Consider the following 15,717-nt stretch of genomic DNA (forward strand, 5'->3'; position numbering starts at 1 on the left):
GAATTCCTTACTCCTGGCTCTTCAGGGATCTGATCATCGCACAGTTAAACACTTGGCAAGTATACCGCTATTGATAGTTTCAAGAAACAAAAGCAAAGTCCATTAGCCAAGCGTATAGCCCAAGAAAGCATGCAATGTATGTTCTCTAAAAGATGGGGAGGAGGGGAGTCTACATAGTCACTCATGCAACTTCTAGTAGTCCTTTTGTCTACCATTTTCCTTGCTTTTCAGTCTGGCAGACTACACCTACTCTTCCTCCCCCTCCTCACAACTCTCACTGAACTTCAGGCCTGGGTAAATGTCAAAATTCTAATTTTTTTCACAGAAGCAGTGAAACTACTACTATCAAAGTCCTTTGAGGCCACAGTAGAGAAAACGTCATGATTTGCTGTAGAATATTTTGAAAAGCATTTTAATAATGGAAGTATGAGAAACAGATAACATTGAATAACTGGAAAAACGAAACATTGTTTCCATTGGTTTTGGATTGAACTGAATCCAAATAAGTGTCTAAGCAAACTTCTTATAATTATTAATATGTTTATGAGATAGTCATCACTAATGTGTAGTTTAATATTGTAGAGATGCAAGACAGCAATAGTCGAATGTTCTGAGGACAGTCTAGGTAAACAATCAATGCAGTGACAACACAAACTAATAAATTGTTATAACAATTATTGTTTGTGTCTTCGCAACTCTGGCATGGTTCCATAAATTAGAGTGGTATATGAGAAGGCAATCATATCATATTGTACCACTTACCATTACAGACCGCTGAGAATCTGAACAACAAGCATGAAGTATAAAATATGTTATATTTCAATCAAAAGCTTCTGCGCTAGATAAAATGATTGCTTGAAATTTTCTGGTTTATATTATGCAGTAAATGAGACACAATGATCTCCATGCTCTTTTCTTGCCTTAAAATCTATGGAAGTCCCATGTGGCAAGACAGAGGGTAAAGATAGGAAAAAAGTGAGATGGTCATGAAGGAAAAACAAAGAAGAGATGAAAAAGAAAAAATGTGAGGAGGATGGGGTTTAAACTTTTTATAGATTTTTAAAATCCAATTAGCAAGTCTAATTTAAAAGTACAGAAGCTACATGACAAGCTGTTGACTAGCATGTGTAGCTATTATAAACTAAGTTACAAGGAAAGCTGGTCAAATATTTTCCAGTGGAACAGTATTCCATCAGAAAATGCTAATGGAACAGAACCAAAACCTTCCATAAGAACACAACGACTTCTTGAAAAGTTTTGACAGAAAGCAGGCAGAAAGGCAGGCTAAATTACCAACGTGCCTCTTCATCTTTTCTCTTGTCAGCCAGATGGCTGGTGAGTAGCCTGCCAGGCTGCTTGGCTTCTGATTTTCACAGAATCCCTGACTTCTTGCCTGATGGGCTGCCAAACAGCTGGAAAGCAAGGTCTCCAGGAGCTCCTAAGCTTTTTGGCTTCTTACGGTCTCCAAGCTCTCAGGCAGCTGCTTTGCATGGAACTTAGGACCTGAGGCTCCCCAATGAGAGAGATATGGGTTACGCTCTTAGTTTCCCTTTGCTTCCCAGCTTTCAGGTTACGTGCCTTACAGGAACTGGACTCTTATATTGGTAGACATTAAGGACCTCAGGGCAATCTCTATCAGTCTATTCAGGATCTCCAGGGTAACATGTCTATAGGAGGTCCAAACAACTCCTGATTGTTGGTTCACGAAACTTCTATGCAGCCCATGTCAAGAATTATTGGATAGGCTGGTTCTGCGTGTACCCTGGCAAGCATGGCAGCCAGCTATGGATTCACCAAGCCAGGTCTGGCTTCCTGGGCTTCCTACATCTCCAAGGACCCTGGTGCTCTGCAAGGCCTGAGGGGCAAGCCAAAAATTCCTTTTTGTCTCTCTCTCTTATAGTACTCTTTTGAAGTTTAGTTCATACCAAATGCTTAAAAATTTGGAAAGTCTACATCCAGATATCAGGGATTAAAAACTGCATAAAAATGAGATCAAATATAGAGAAGTAGGTATGATTGATGTTACAAATGATAATGTCTAGAGAAAACAAATAGGAAAATGGAAAGAAAGCAGTAAGAGCACTAAGTTTGAACTGCCAAGGTTTCTGTATAGAATTGCAAGAAGCGTAGCAAGGAAAACAAAGAAACTGGAAAATGCTGTACATACTCAAGTAGAGAATTTTGACATTATAGGCTTAACCAAAGAATGGTACGTAAACAAAAATGTATTGGTACTACTTAAGTAAAATTTTTAAAATATAAAACAAATGAACAACAGTGTGCATTATTGGCCATGACTGATCTTTATACGCTACAGTTTTAAATTAGTAAAACGTGTAAACAAAGCATCTTAACTCATTTAAACAGCAAATAATTTTACTATTTGTTAAATATCAGAGGAATTTCCAAGTTCAACTACATTTCTTTGTTACTTTTAGTAAAGAAATGTTCTCTGTGGTTTTATACATATGGTTATGTTAAAATTTCCATAACAAGCAAAATCTATGTAAGAATCCTAAATAGCATGGGTCATCAGCAGCATATTTTCCACCCACAGGTTAACTCCAGACTGCTGGGTCCAGTAGAAGTCACTTCCTCAGTATATAATACTTCTGCAAGAGTGAAGGCTACTTGACCTTCACACATACCCACCTCATGACCCTTCCCTCTTAAACCTGGTTTAGTTTTGATTCTGGGTTTTTTTGTGTCAGCATGGACATTTTCTTTCCCTGTATGTAGGAAATACACAGACAACCTTAGATGGCTGGTCATTCTTCATCACACCCATGAAATTCCACTGCAGAGCTGAAAGGGATGCAATAACTTGGGGGAAAAAAAAATCACACTTTATCAGAAAAGTGTGAGATGTCATTTTACAAGTACACTTTAAGAAAACAGAATAACTTTCTCTCTCTCTTCTCTCAAATCCCCAGTCTCAGACTGCTTACTTAAATTATTTTGACAGACTTTATACGTAGCTGGCTTCCTGAAGTTCTTTAAGAAAGCCTTTACAGTTGTAGCTATAACAAAGGCTAAAACTGAAACTTTGAAAGTTGCAAGCTGATACAAGCACAGACAAAGGACAGAGAAAAAGATGATGCCTGACATTACCATTCCTATTCTCATGTTTGCACCCAAAACTCTACTAAATATGAGGATGGAAAATAACCTCTACAACTTTTTCTTTTCTTTTTTTAAATTTATTTCAAGATATTCTATTTAAAGGTTACTCTGTGAGGAAATAGGTATTTTCATACAAACTCAAGCTGGCAGTCTTCCTCTTATTGGCACAATGCCTTTGGATGCATTTTATAATAGCCCAAATAACATCTTTGTAGAGTTTCTCTAAATTTTTCTGTTTGGGCTGATGTATGTTGGGAGAACATTATAAATACTGTTTTTCAAAGAAGCATCATAACCAAATATTGCTGTTCCAACATCAACAGAGTTGAGTAGACTTTTCTTAGCCATTTTTCATAATCATTTGTGTTTCTTGGACAGTACACTTACACTTTGTCATTACCAATGTGCCTGCAGTAGTAACTTTTCCTTTTGGAAGTAAGGAACTAATTAATAAGAATCTGCTTCTGCTAAGATAATTCCTTTGAATAAATGACATTCTTGTCTTTTTATGTCTTATATTTAAAAAAATGTATGAACTAATTTATCCAAAATCATGACATATTTGTCTAAGACTCAGAAGTAGCACTCACAGGTGCTGTGCAAGTTTTCTCAGGAGAGTTCTACCACCCAAATTATATCACTGCCAGCCTACCTGTAAGATCTTCACTCTACAAGAAATTCTTAAGGCTAAAAATATTTAGAACTAATGCTGGCATACAGAAGTGATGAATGATACCAAACCAATATTATGGCTGTCAGAGCTGTAACAGTTTACGTACTATGGTGTACAATTTATATCCTCTATTTAAAAAGTCTTAGATCTGTCACGGACCAAATATCACTGACCTGCATCATATTGCTGTAACAAACAATATCACTTAGCTATATCATACTGATACAATTCTATTCTACGGGAAGTACTCTGAACCAACTACCATAATGTAACTAACTGCCGACATAAATAACCCAGGGTTACGGGAACTTGGATTCTGCTCCCTGTGCAATTAACTTCCTGTCTAACAGCAGGCAAAGTAGTTAGACCCAAAAGCTCAAAACTGGCTAGCACCTAAACGTCTTGAGAATTCAAGGCTTGGCCTTTTGTGACTCTTATCCCCCTAATGGTAAAACAGAAATAGTAGACTTTCCAATCTTAAACAGATTATGGTTAGAGTAAGTGCATGAGAGAGAATCATGTACTCACATACTATGACAATAACAGCCCTATCGGTATGATAGACCAGCTTCTAAGATTTTATAAATATCATAGAAAATAACCTTTAAGTTGGATGTACAGAAAATGTCTGTGCAGAAAAATGGATGCTGCACATTGTTATAAAAATTTGTTTCTGATACTATTAACAAGTTGAATTTCATCTATGAACCTCCACACTACAGAAAAGAACCACTACAGCTTTCACAAAAGAACACAAAAAGAAAACAAATCCAGATTCCAAGCTCACAGCTATTTGAAACATGGTCTGCAGTCCCAAGTACAGGCTTGGAAAAGCCAGAATGCACATAATCCTTTTAAAGTCATATACTTATTACTGCTTTTGAATCAAGCACTGCATAAACCAAACTGCGCTTCTTGGAAGATGGTGTAAATCATTGAATATTATTAACTTCGAAGAAAAAAATCAAAATTTTGTTTAGATAGAAATAGTTACTGCACTTCCACAGTGTGGCTATAATCGCTGCTTTATACATATTTCTTTCCATTCAGTGTCAGAGGAAAGGGTATTATTGGTAGGTTTGTTTCAGTATGCCACTCTGCCTCAGTCTCACACAAAGAACTCTTTGTGGGGTCACAGATTAGCATTTGGGCAGGCAGCCACGAGAGATGAAAGGAGGATAGCTACACTAAGGATGTACATAGCTTACACTCATCAAATACCCCAGGGAAAAAAAACAAGAAAAAAATCCATGTAGTCTATAATTTCAGTAGCTGTCCTCTATCCCCTTAGTTTCTGAAAAAGTGCTTTTATTGGAAGCTCTAGCAATGTGCAGTTCTACTCTGGCACTACAGGTCGCAGTGTCTTACACATAGAAAGTATTACCTCAGTACTGAGATAAAGTAATATTTTAACATTCAGTTATAGCAATATTGTTCAAGAGAGAGGCAGGTATAGTCATACCTTGACAGAGGACACATGTATACACCCCACCATTAGGTAACAAAAAACTTTATTATACTAGAGTGTACATTAAAAAAAAAAGACGGAAAGATAATTCAGAATAACCAGCATGTCTGAAAAATGTCAAGCAAGCTGCCATTGTAGAAATCATTGTGAAGAAATAGAAAATGCTTAAGTTATAAAAATCAAGACCAAATGTTCTCACAATACTTTCATCCATGTATCTGTATCTACATCCATCCACCTATATAAGCTAATAGCAACCATACAGTGCTCAATTTCAAACAGGAAACAGTGCCTGCAAAGGATGCTAAGGATATCCAGCATTTTGAATGAATTTCCATTCTTTACATAGTCAGGATCTCAAACGATATGCAGAAGGACATATATTTGTGGTATAGTAGAGAGAAGATGCAAAAGTTGCGTTAAATACGGAGGTACATTAGAAACGGAAGATATTACTGTACAAGGATTAAGGATAAAAGGCTACTGAATATTCTAGGAAACTTCTAATGGGAAACAAAACCTTCCCCATTTATTTTACCACAGGTCAGCAGTAAGAATTCAGTGAAGATGACTTACAGCTTATACTCACCATTTTATCTCTGTTTGGAAACTGACATGAAATAAATGAATAGCTCAGTCTTCTGTGCACAACTGACCTGCACAACAACCACTATTCACAACTGGCACTTTTTGTTGGCAGTCTGAGCAGAAAATCTAAGGATTACATTGGCACCGAGTCTGAAATATGCTCTGAAACCAAATGATGGTCTCTTGAGAACACAGCTGAAGTACCTCATAGTGGAGAACAACTACAACTACCTGTGCTATTCATAGCTTGTGAGTAGAGGCTTTCTGCTTTCAGCATTGTCAGATTTTCAGCATGCTTTATTTCGGAACAGTAAGTTTAGGTCCTGATAAGTTATTAAAATATATTTTCCAAATACAGTAAGCACTGTAAAGGCAAAACAGAATGCTATAATGAGTGCTAGATGGAGGACTATTCACCTTTGAAAAGTGAATACATCGATTTTTTTAAGCAGTTAACAGAATGAAATAAAGAGAGTGTAAGTAGCAAACAGCAAAGTATCACTGGAAATCATCCAAATATAAAAATTACATGTGAGTATATATATAACAACACTATTACTTTAAATGCTTTCTTACCTTAGCATTTTCAATGCAAGGACAAATAGCCCAAGCTGCACTTGCTTGAACCTCTGGATTAGGATTTTTCAACAACGACCATAACAAGCGAACTCCATCTAGACGGTCAATTATCCTATTGCAGAAACAGACCAAAAAAAAAGATAATTAATTATGGAGTAGACAATGTTAAATTTTAAATTATATCAGTTTGCTTGGAACACTGCTTTAAGAAACATTGGTATGATTTTCTTTAACATACTGTTTTGCTTTATGTAAGCGCTTGTGTTTTATTGTCAGCTAATTGTCATCAACATATTCAGTAAACATTGCTTACTACAGCAGATGGGTGTGAACAAATGATGTAAAGACAGATTATGTTTTCTAACTAAATCTCATTAATATTGTTTACTTTTTTCAGCACTGTCATTCAAAATGCTAATAGAAGATAAAGTAAACTACATTATAACCAGAACTCATACAAACGTGAAAACAAGCATGTGACTTTTTAACGATCTGCATGCAAAGTGAAATCTGAATTCAAGCATACTGGCTTCTTTCATATAGTAACAAATACTTTCCAAAACAAATATTTATGCCCAAAACTATGTACTTAACTTTTTATTCAGTCTATGCTTAATGTATTTACCTTACTCTATGACATATTTTAAAATATTATGTTTCTAATCTAGCATTAGAAATTAAAATGGTCACACCACAGTGCATCCTTTGTTGGGCACGAATAACGTGTAACTTGTTTCTTATGTGTTCCTTACCAACGAGACTAACACTGAACACTATGTTATAATTACTTAAACACACTGTAATCAAAGTATCTTCGTGACTAGCTGAAAAACGAATTATCATCAGAATCATCTCTACACCATCTGTGTTACATTTACATATCAATCAGGCTTGGGGGTCATAACTTCACATTAGGGTCCAGTGAATACCTTAAACGGAAAGGAAGGTCAAACAAAACTTAATAGCCTTTACAAACATGCCTTTTTTCAAAAAGATATGTTAAACCCAAAGCAGTTGAGCTGAAGATAAAGAAAAGCAAGTACACCTTCATTGTCTAACCTCAAAAGTAAAAATTCAGTTGTATAAAATTAGTCTACATCTTTAATTGTAAATACAAGAGAAATTTAAATACAGATTGTGCTTAAAAACATCAGATAAAACATCTCATTTGTGTTCACTATATATAGGTTTGCCAGGAAATTTTTAAACTACTTATAAAATCAGCTTTGTATGTAATCCTATCATCATTTGAAGCAGAAAAAATAATTAAGGACATGAACTCTGTCTAAAATAACCAAGGATTTTATTCATAATGCTTTTATGCAAACTGGTTAAACAACTATGTTTTTTAAAATAATACTTTTTGCACAAAGCTATGGTTAAGCCGAGACACTATAAGTTTTTTAAGATCTGCTCATTTTAATACAGCTTATTTTACATACTCAGCTCCAAATCAACTGCAAGAAAATCGTCATTCAAAGGACAAATTCAGAAGTCTTAATGCAACAAAATAAAACAGCATGATCACAAACTACACCATTACCTATATATGTTCACATAGTCAGGATGACTTAAGTAAAAGCTTTAAAACAAGCTTTTAAATCCCTCCAAACCCCGAACACTTTTAAACAATTTTAACATTACTTTCCTGTCATTTCAGAAAGCACAAGGAATTTTTTCTTATATTGGAATTAATTAAAAAAGAACCCATGAATCTTTCTTCTAGTCAAGCAGAGTACTGACCATTTACCAACATGAGGTACTTCCTCCCAAGAGGGGCTAAATATAAATGACCCAGCTCCAACTAGTATATAAAAATCAAGAGATAGAAGCCAAACACTGAGCTCAGATTTTTCCACCACACTTAAAAAAACAACCTCTAGGCTGATTTATCTTTCCTTTCTGTTTTTTTGAAAGCTTCCTTTTCAATTTAAAGTTTACTTTCATTTTCTTTTCAGTTTTCTTGTCTTCTCTTCAGCTTTTCAAGGTAAACTAGCCTCCCTCTATGGTTCATTTTCTAAAGAAGAGTTTTGCCTTTTGCTTGAAGTCCAGAAAGACGAGTTGTCTTAGACCCAACAGAACAGCTCAGAATATCTGAAAATGTAGTCCTCCATCCATTCAACATGTATAAAATCAAACTAAAAAACAGTACGAACTCAACAAACAAATCTCCAAATTACATTGTTCATCATGGATTACTGCTTTCTCTCAGTTACACTAGATTAACTCAAATGAAAAGAACTCCACATACAAGAACGATACTCTTAAATTCTCATACTGGAAGAATTATCGCTGTGTAATCACCATACAAGCACAAACCCTTTTATTTTCATCTTGCTGAGAACATGTATTTGCCAATTAAGAAAGCATTGCTAAACAGTTCAAATTTTTTATCTTTCTATGTTTTCACTGCACAATGTAGCAGACGAAGAAACCGGGTGTTGAATGAGCATATCTGCTATAAAAGCAAAGGGAACACTAAAATAAATGGCCCTGAAAAATATTTCCTCTATAAAAGTGCTTAGACATTAGTTTCCTTTCTATGTGAAAATTCCTTTTTAAAGTGGACAAAAATACACGTTTAGGTTTCTTTACAAATAAACAAAGAAAGAGATGGGAAAATAGACCTGTAATCTTGAAAATTTCAGCTATGATGGCATAATGCTAAACAGTATTCTGATTTGCTTTTGTATATTGCTTTTGTATCTAATCTTCTTCCCAAAATTTATTATAACATTATTAGCAGGACGCTGTAATAAAGCTACTTGCAACAATAAATACAAGCAAACATACCTTAAAATTTACTTTGGTTTGCATTCAATTCTGTATTCATCCATAGCTAGTACATTAGTCACTCTGTGGTTACAGTCACTTAAATGATATATTTTATAATAATTTGTTGAAATTATGATGATAAAATTAAACTACAGTTAAATTTGAATTAAGCAACCACTCACGGGACTGTTAAAGGAGAGGTCTTTTAATAAAGACACAGAACATTTTCTTTGAAAGCTGAAGGGAATCTCATAAAAGCTGAAATAATACGATATTTAGTTGATATAAAAAAATCTTAATATTTAATATTTTAATGTTAAAATATTTAACTGCTTTATAGAATGGCTGAACTTCATGTATGTAATGTATCTAAAGTACAGAACACTATTAATAGTCAAAATCTTAACAGGCATGAAAGTCACTCAAAGTAGAAATGTAAACTTTATTATAGGTAATTGCCGTCTGGTGCTTCACTGTAAGTACATAACAGTATCTAAATATGCAGAGTTCAAAAGCAAGAGCCCAGATTCTGAACTATTGTGGCTCTATACCTTAACATAGTAGAGACATCTCACAACAGATCTGGACCAAGATGGCCAGTGGCCACCTCTTCTGATTCAAAGCTCTGTGCCTTGTCATAGACTGTTCTTATTTGATCACTGATACAATTTAGAACAAGGTGTAGATTATTCTGCCGCACAAAACCACCAAGAATAATTGTATTGGCAGTTAGAAATAGCTGGAGTGAAGAGGCGCTCCTATTATGCACTCCTGTGCTGGCCAGACATGATTAGAGCAGAGGTGAGGGGGTATGCAGCTGACATCACTCCTACAAAGAGACAACTGCAAGGTGTATGAGCAAAACATCTTCCTGGTTTCCACACAGAACAGCTGATGGATGTTGTATATAGAATATGTCTTATGGGCAAATAATTTTAATGCAATTAAACCCATTCAGAGATTACTGGAATGTCTAGGTTAGAGCGAATTGGTATTGCTATTTGACCAGTGCAGATAATTTAAAAAGATAATTTTTTTGAGTGACTTCTGTTGGCTGTTTACAGTTAGCAGTTGTTTAATAAAAGACTTTTCACATTATTTCATTTAAGAACCTTCATATCATGACATCATTGAACATCATGAAATATCTGTGCAAGACTAGAATGTCACAATTCTAGAACTTTACTTTGCTTTTTTTTATATATCTGAAACTAGCAAAGCTGTTAATCTGAAATAGTACTTCTCTTTCAAATTCAAACTTAATATTGAACATTTCCAGTAGAAACTTCAACATAAATTGCTTAAACACACATACACAGACACAGCCTAGACATCTGTTTGTTATATCTATCATCTTTCTCTGTTACAGTGTTATTTGCCAGAACTTTTGAGAACTCGAGTTTAATTGCCTGCCAATTTAGACCACAAATACAAAAGTAAATAAACAAAGTTATACTGACTCTGTATTGTGCTCACTGGTAAGATTACAGGGTTTAATTCTGGCAGAATGTAATCTCGTCTTTTTTGAAACCACAATTTAGCATGTTTCTTAAAACTTTCACTAGTTGCTGTGGAGTGCTTTGATAAATAGTATAATATACCAATGACTCAAACTCCATCTGTTTGGCTAAAATAATTGTACATTTTAGTTTATAAGATTCTAAACCCTCAGTCTTGAGTGCCAGAGATTAAGTCTATGGGTTTTCAAATGAAAAGGGCAAATGAAAACCTAGTGGCAGTTAAAGAATAAGCACTAGTCCTCTGTTTTTAGTAAGAGAAAAAGAGTAACTTGCAAAAAGTTCCTTAAAAAGACAAATATACATAAAAGATGTGCAGCATCATCTCTGTCAGTGGCCGTGCAGCAGACTGAGTACGGAGAACAGCTTCACGTTGTCCACATAATAGTAAGGAAGTTCAGTCACATAGTTATGCTTTTTTTAAGATAAGTCAACTTATTTTTTGCTGTGAGAGAAGCTGGCTGCTGTTCTTTATTTTACATAGCTCAATAGAGTCAATAAGAATCACTTAATTGCTTGAAGTTGCCTTAAAGTAAAGGCTTGGTGCAGAAAAGTAACACTATTGTACCTTCCACTCAGTAGTTGTAGAAGTTAAAGTGTCCACTAGGAAACATGGCAGAGATAAAATATATAAAAGACATATAGAAGCTGTAGATTCACCTATGTCGATCTACTAGTCTCTCTTTGTCAGTGCAGGCTTCCTCCACGGAACTCATGATAAACGTACAATATTTCCCTCAGATGTTAACTGCACTGCTTTGTAGAACACTCTCAGGTTTTTATAATCCATAATAATATTTTATTTCTTATATTAATCCCATCTTCTTCATTACATACCCTTGAATCATTCACAGAAACTACATGAGCTCCCCTCTCGGTCTGTATGGTTTCCACATATCTACTGCTGCAAGTATAACCACATTCAAAATAGGACTGCTCAACTGAATATTTAGTCTCTGAGCCACACCTTGTTAAACACACATGCAGCTAATGAAATGTAAAAAGATATCTGAAAATTCTCAATCCTTATGAGGGCTTGATACTCCCTTTAAATTTTCCTGCTTTGCTCTGGGTTTCTAGTACATATGAAAGTCAATGATAGCAGAATCCAGAAAAATCATCATAGTTTTCAGAGTTTCTGTAGCGCTAAACTAAAAAAGTAACTCTTTAAATAGGGCTTGTCTGTAACAGATGACAAAGAAAACAAGCCTCAAAACCTGTAGCCAAATTTGTCAGGAGAAAAGCTAATAGTAGAGAACAACTGATCTCCTAGAACCTGTCAAGCCATTCTGAGGCATAAGTGCTTATGAAATAAGGAATGTAATAGGGGTCCAGCCAGATGAACCAGGAAGACCAGAAACAGCTAAGTATCAACCTGCAATAGGAAGTTCTCATCACCTGTATATACTTACAGGCTACAAGTGGCTTTGCTTTGCTTCTTTCTAGAAGACAATCTTGGCACATCTCCACATCCTTGTTAAGATGTGTCCTTTTGGTTAAGAACTTCAGAAAACGTTTACAGAAAGAGAATGAACTCCACAGTAGTTTCTAACAAGGCTACTTATTGTTTTAGTCCCAAATTCTGTAAATGGAACAAAGTGATACTACAGACTATGTATCCTTCATGTCTTTGGTGACTTACTCTTCCCAAAAAGGAGGAGAGCAGTTTGGATGAGGAGCTACAATTTCAATTCCTGCTGTATGGGTCTGAGAGGAGGAAAAGGGACAGGAATGGATGTCCCTTTTTTGGGGGGTGGGGGTGCTCTTAAGTGCTCTTAACCCTGTGAGAGGCAGAGCACTCAACCAAGCAAATCATTTAAACATGTGAATAGTTGCACTGGTGTCAATGTTTTAACTAAGCATTGTTTTTAAATATTTTGCTGGATTGGTATCAAACTTATCCACACCTGGATGAATCATGCCTTGGGAAAAGACAGCAGCATTATCTCTTCTAGTACTACAAGTCTAACTAGCACAATACATACAATACATCAGGTACATGTCACAGTCTTGCTAATAATAATAACAATTTCTGTGTAACTTTTTTTTGTAGTAGTAAAAAGTATATTCTACTCTTGATCCAAGATCTTGCTTACTTGTTCATGTTTTAAAATATTTTTAAAAATGTTTTAAAAGAACCTTCAATAGAGAATTTTTTCATATGAACCAAATTTGACATTTGATTCCTTTGTCCACTTTTCGCAAACTCTATAAAATTTTTTCCCAAACAACCTGTACTCTCTCCTTCTTAAAAACAAGATGGACTTTGTTCTATCACAATTCTAGCAGCAACTTGTGTTATTTTTTGTGCTTATACTGACCACATTCCAGTATGAAGCTATCCATACTGGATACTACAAATGACAGTCCTGAGTACTGGAGTATGTGTGAGGTTTTATAAATATCAATTTATATTTATTGGCATTTAAATTTCTCAGTTGATTTACAATGTTAATTCTGTTAGGTTAATACACTACTCTAAAGGGTGATTTTTAGTGAGATATGTCGTGAAAGTGATTTCATTTATTTATACTTCTATGCTACATGGCTAACTGTTCATACAACCCATGTTTACAGTTGTGTACCATCTAGCCTTTTGCCACTGGGTGACAGCCAAAGCATGAAAACAAAAGCCCTATTCAGGAAAAGAATTGCCTGCACTGCTATACGAATATCAAGTGAATTATGCAAATCAGAACAGGAGGAGCTTAATAAAACTCTCTTTCTGACCTTCCTTATGTATAAGGAGGGAAATATGCCGAGAATGTTGAGGTAAATATCCCTGTAAGGGAACAGTAAGCACAGTAAATGCCGACCTCAACGTTTAACTGGAACACTTAATCATAAAACTCAAGGATCTTTGTAAGTTGTACAAATCTACATCACAAAACCAAAGAAGGCAGCAACTCTCTAACTAAAAAGACAAGCCTTTTTCTTTGGCTTTACAAAAGAATAACAGGGGAGAACAGGCTCCAAAAAATGTCTGAGTTCATAAAAGGAATGATGGAGAGGGACAAAACAGATAAAATACAAATAATACTCTATTTTAAATGTGCAGATTTCCTTTTAGAATTACTTTCTCTAATTTAGGCTATTATTTATGATTTGAGAACAGATGTAAAAGGAGAAGGCAAAACAGCTACCTATCATACAGCACTTTAAAATAGTGCTCTGTAACTTTGAATTTTAACTTTAATAAAAATTAATTTACTAATTATCTGATTTTCCCCCAAATGCAAAAGCTTTATGTTCTATATATTTCCTTAATGAAATTTTTTTTATATACACAGCACATTTTACAGTAGTATGTAACTAACCGACACAGCCCTGTGGAAAACAAAAAGTAAAATATCCTTTTAAGTCAGATTAGAATTGACTATATTTGTGCCAGAATTACTAAAAAAATTTTTTTTTCAATATGTAAAATGCTATGAATAGCTTACATCATATTTTCAGGTTCTGTTGCACAAGCTCCCACTGCTTTGGTGACATTCACAAGTAGTGCCTGATCAGTTCCAGTAAGTAACTTCACTAGAGGTGGTATTCCACCACATTTACGGATAACAGTTCGATTTAGTGGCTCTTGGCAACATTCTCCCAGTGCTCCAACGATATTTACAAGGACTTCTTCAGGCTGATCAGTAAGCAGTCCTACCAAAGCTTCTATGGCTTTATATTCCCGAAATCTAAAAGACAGCAATAAACCCAAACTTGTTATTTTCAGTATGTTACTGTTGTAAGTTTAATTTTGTAATTAAAGTATCGTTATAATTGAAGTACAATGTTTAATTTCTGTATGTAAATTATCTTGTTGAAGAAATCACAATACAGGTAAACCATTCCAATCAGTTCTTGAAAGTGTGACATACAGCATAATTTCTTACTCTACCTTTTTAAATACATTTCTCTAATTTAGCTATCTAGGAATCTGCAGAGTAGTTTGAGGGTTTTTTTTAAAACTTGACATGTGGATGCAACATCTATAAATAGCTGAAAACATACTGGAAGACTGGCAAGTACTGTGGCATCCTAACTTCCCGTACTTTTTCCTGCCATGTTAACAATAGCTAGAGTAGTATATATCTAGTATATAGTCTATATATAGTATATAGACCCTCCTCCACCTCTCTGGACCAAAGGATCACCCTTACTTTTCACTAAATGTTAGCCTTTAGAGAGTTTGCCCTGACCAGTTCTATAATTAGTTCAGGCCTAACACACGCATTTTCCTAAGGTCAGACCTATAGTTCTAGTACACTTCTATTGTACTATGTCAGATTCCATTTTGAAATTAAGAAATAAGTTGACAGAAATTTTAGTTGACTGCTATATTAATACTTCCCTCATTCTTCATAGCACTTTTGGTACTGAAAACCAAAAATATGTTTTTAAAAATCCTGGAGGTCCTATCCTACAAACAGATGTGTGCTAAACCTCAGAAGTTCATCTTTCAGAACAGGGTTTTATTCCTCAGTACTGGGGTCATCTTCTAGGTTCGTTTTGTTCAGAACTTAGAGGATTCTTAACACTTAACAAATACTGTATCTTCCTTTCATACATTTTCTGTGGTACACCTTGACAATTCCACTTGGTATATCAAGCTAAATGTAACCTGTATATTACCTAATAATTATGCCTTGATTTATACCTTTGTGTAAATACACATAGTTCCTCCCCTAAAGAGATAATTTCTCTGAGGGTACAGAGTTCTCATATATGCTTCCCCCAAGGCCCCTAGCTTCTGGAAGTGTCTACTTGAGCTACAAATACTCTCTATTTTCCAAGAATCAGTTGTACCTGTGGCTTTTCTTTCATACAAAAAAATTAGTATTTTTGAGATTTTGATGGCAGAACTAGAACTGTTTCAATAAAAGTTAATCTTTCCAAGCTGGTTTATCAGTATAACAATTAAAGTAACTGAGAAATGAGAAACTTTCATTTTTCATCATTCAAGCCTTTGCTTAAAAAGGAATCTTCCTCTCTTTGTTCACTAT

General features: G+C 34.9%; 1 protein-coding gene across 2 annotated transcripts in view; it reads right to left on the reverse strand.

Annotated features, from left to right (window-relative positions):
- Positions 1-15,717, reverse strand: part of ODAD2 (outer dynein arm docking complex subunit 2) — an 87,479-nt gene that overhangs the window by 34,784 nt on the left and 36,978 nt on the right. For both annotated transcript variants that reach the window (XM_050892363.1, XM_050892362.1), the window contains exons 15-16: positions 14,167-14,409; positions 6,429-6,543 (exon numbers count right to left, since the gene is read on the reverse strand). In XM_050892363.1, the coding sequence (XP_050748320.1) occupies positions 6,429-6,543; positions 14,167-14,409 (358 nt within the window). The remainder of the gene's footprint in view (positions 1-6,428; positions 6,544-14,166; positions 14,410-15,717) is intronic.

Source organism: Gymnogyps californianus, chromosome 2 (assembly GCF_018139145.2).
Source record: "Gymnogyps californianus isolate 813 chromosome 2, ASM1813914v2, whole genome shotgun sequence".
Lineage (NCBI taxonomy): Eukaryota > Metazoa > Chordata > Aves > Accipitriformes > Cathartidae > Gymnogyps > Gymnogyps californianus.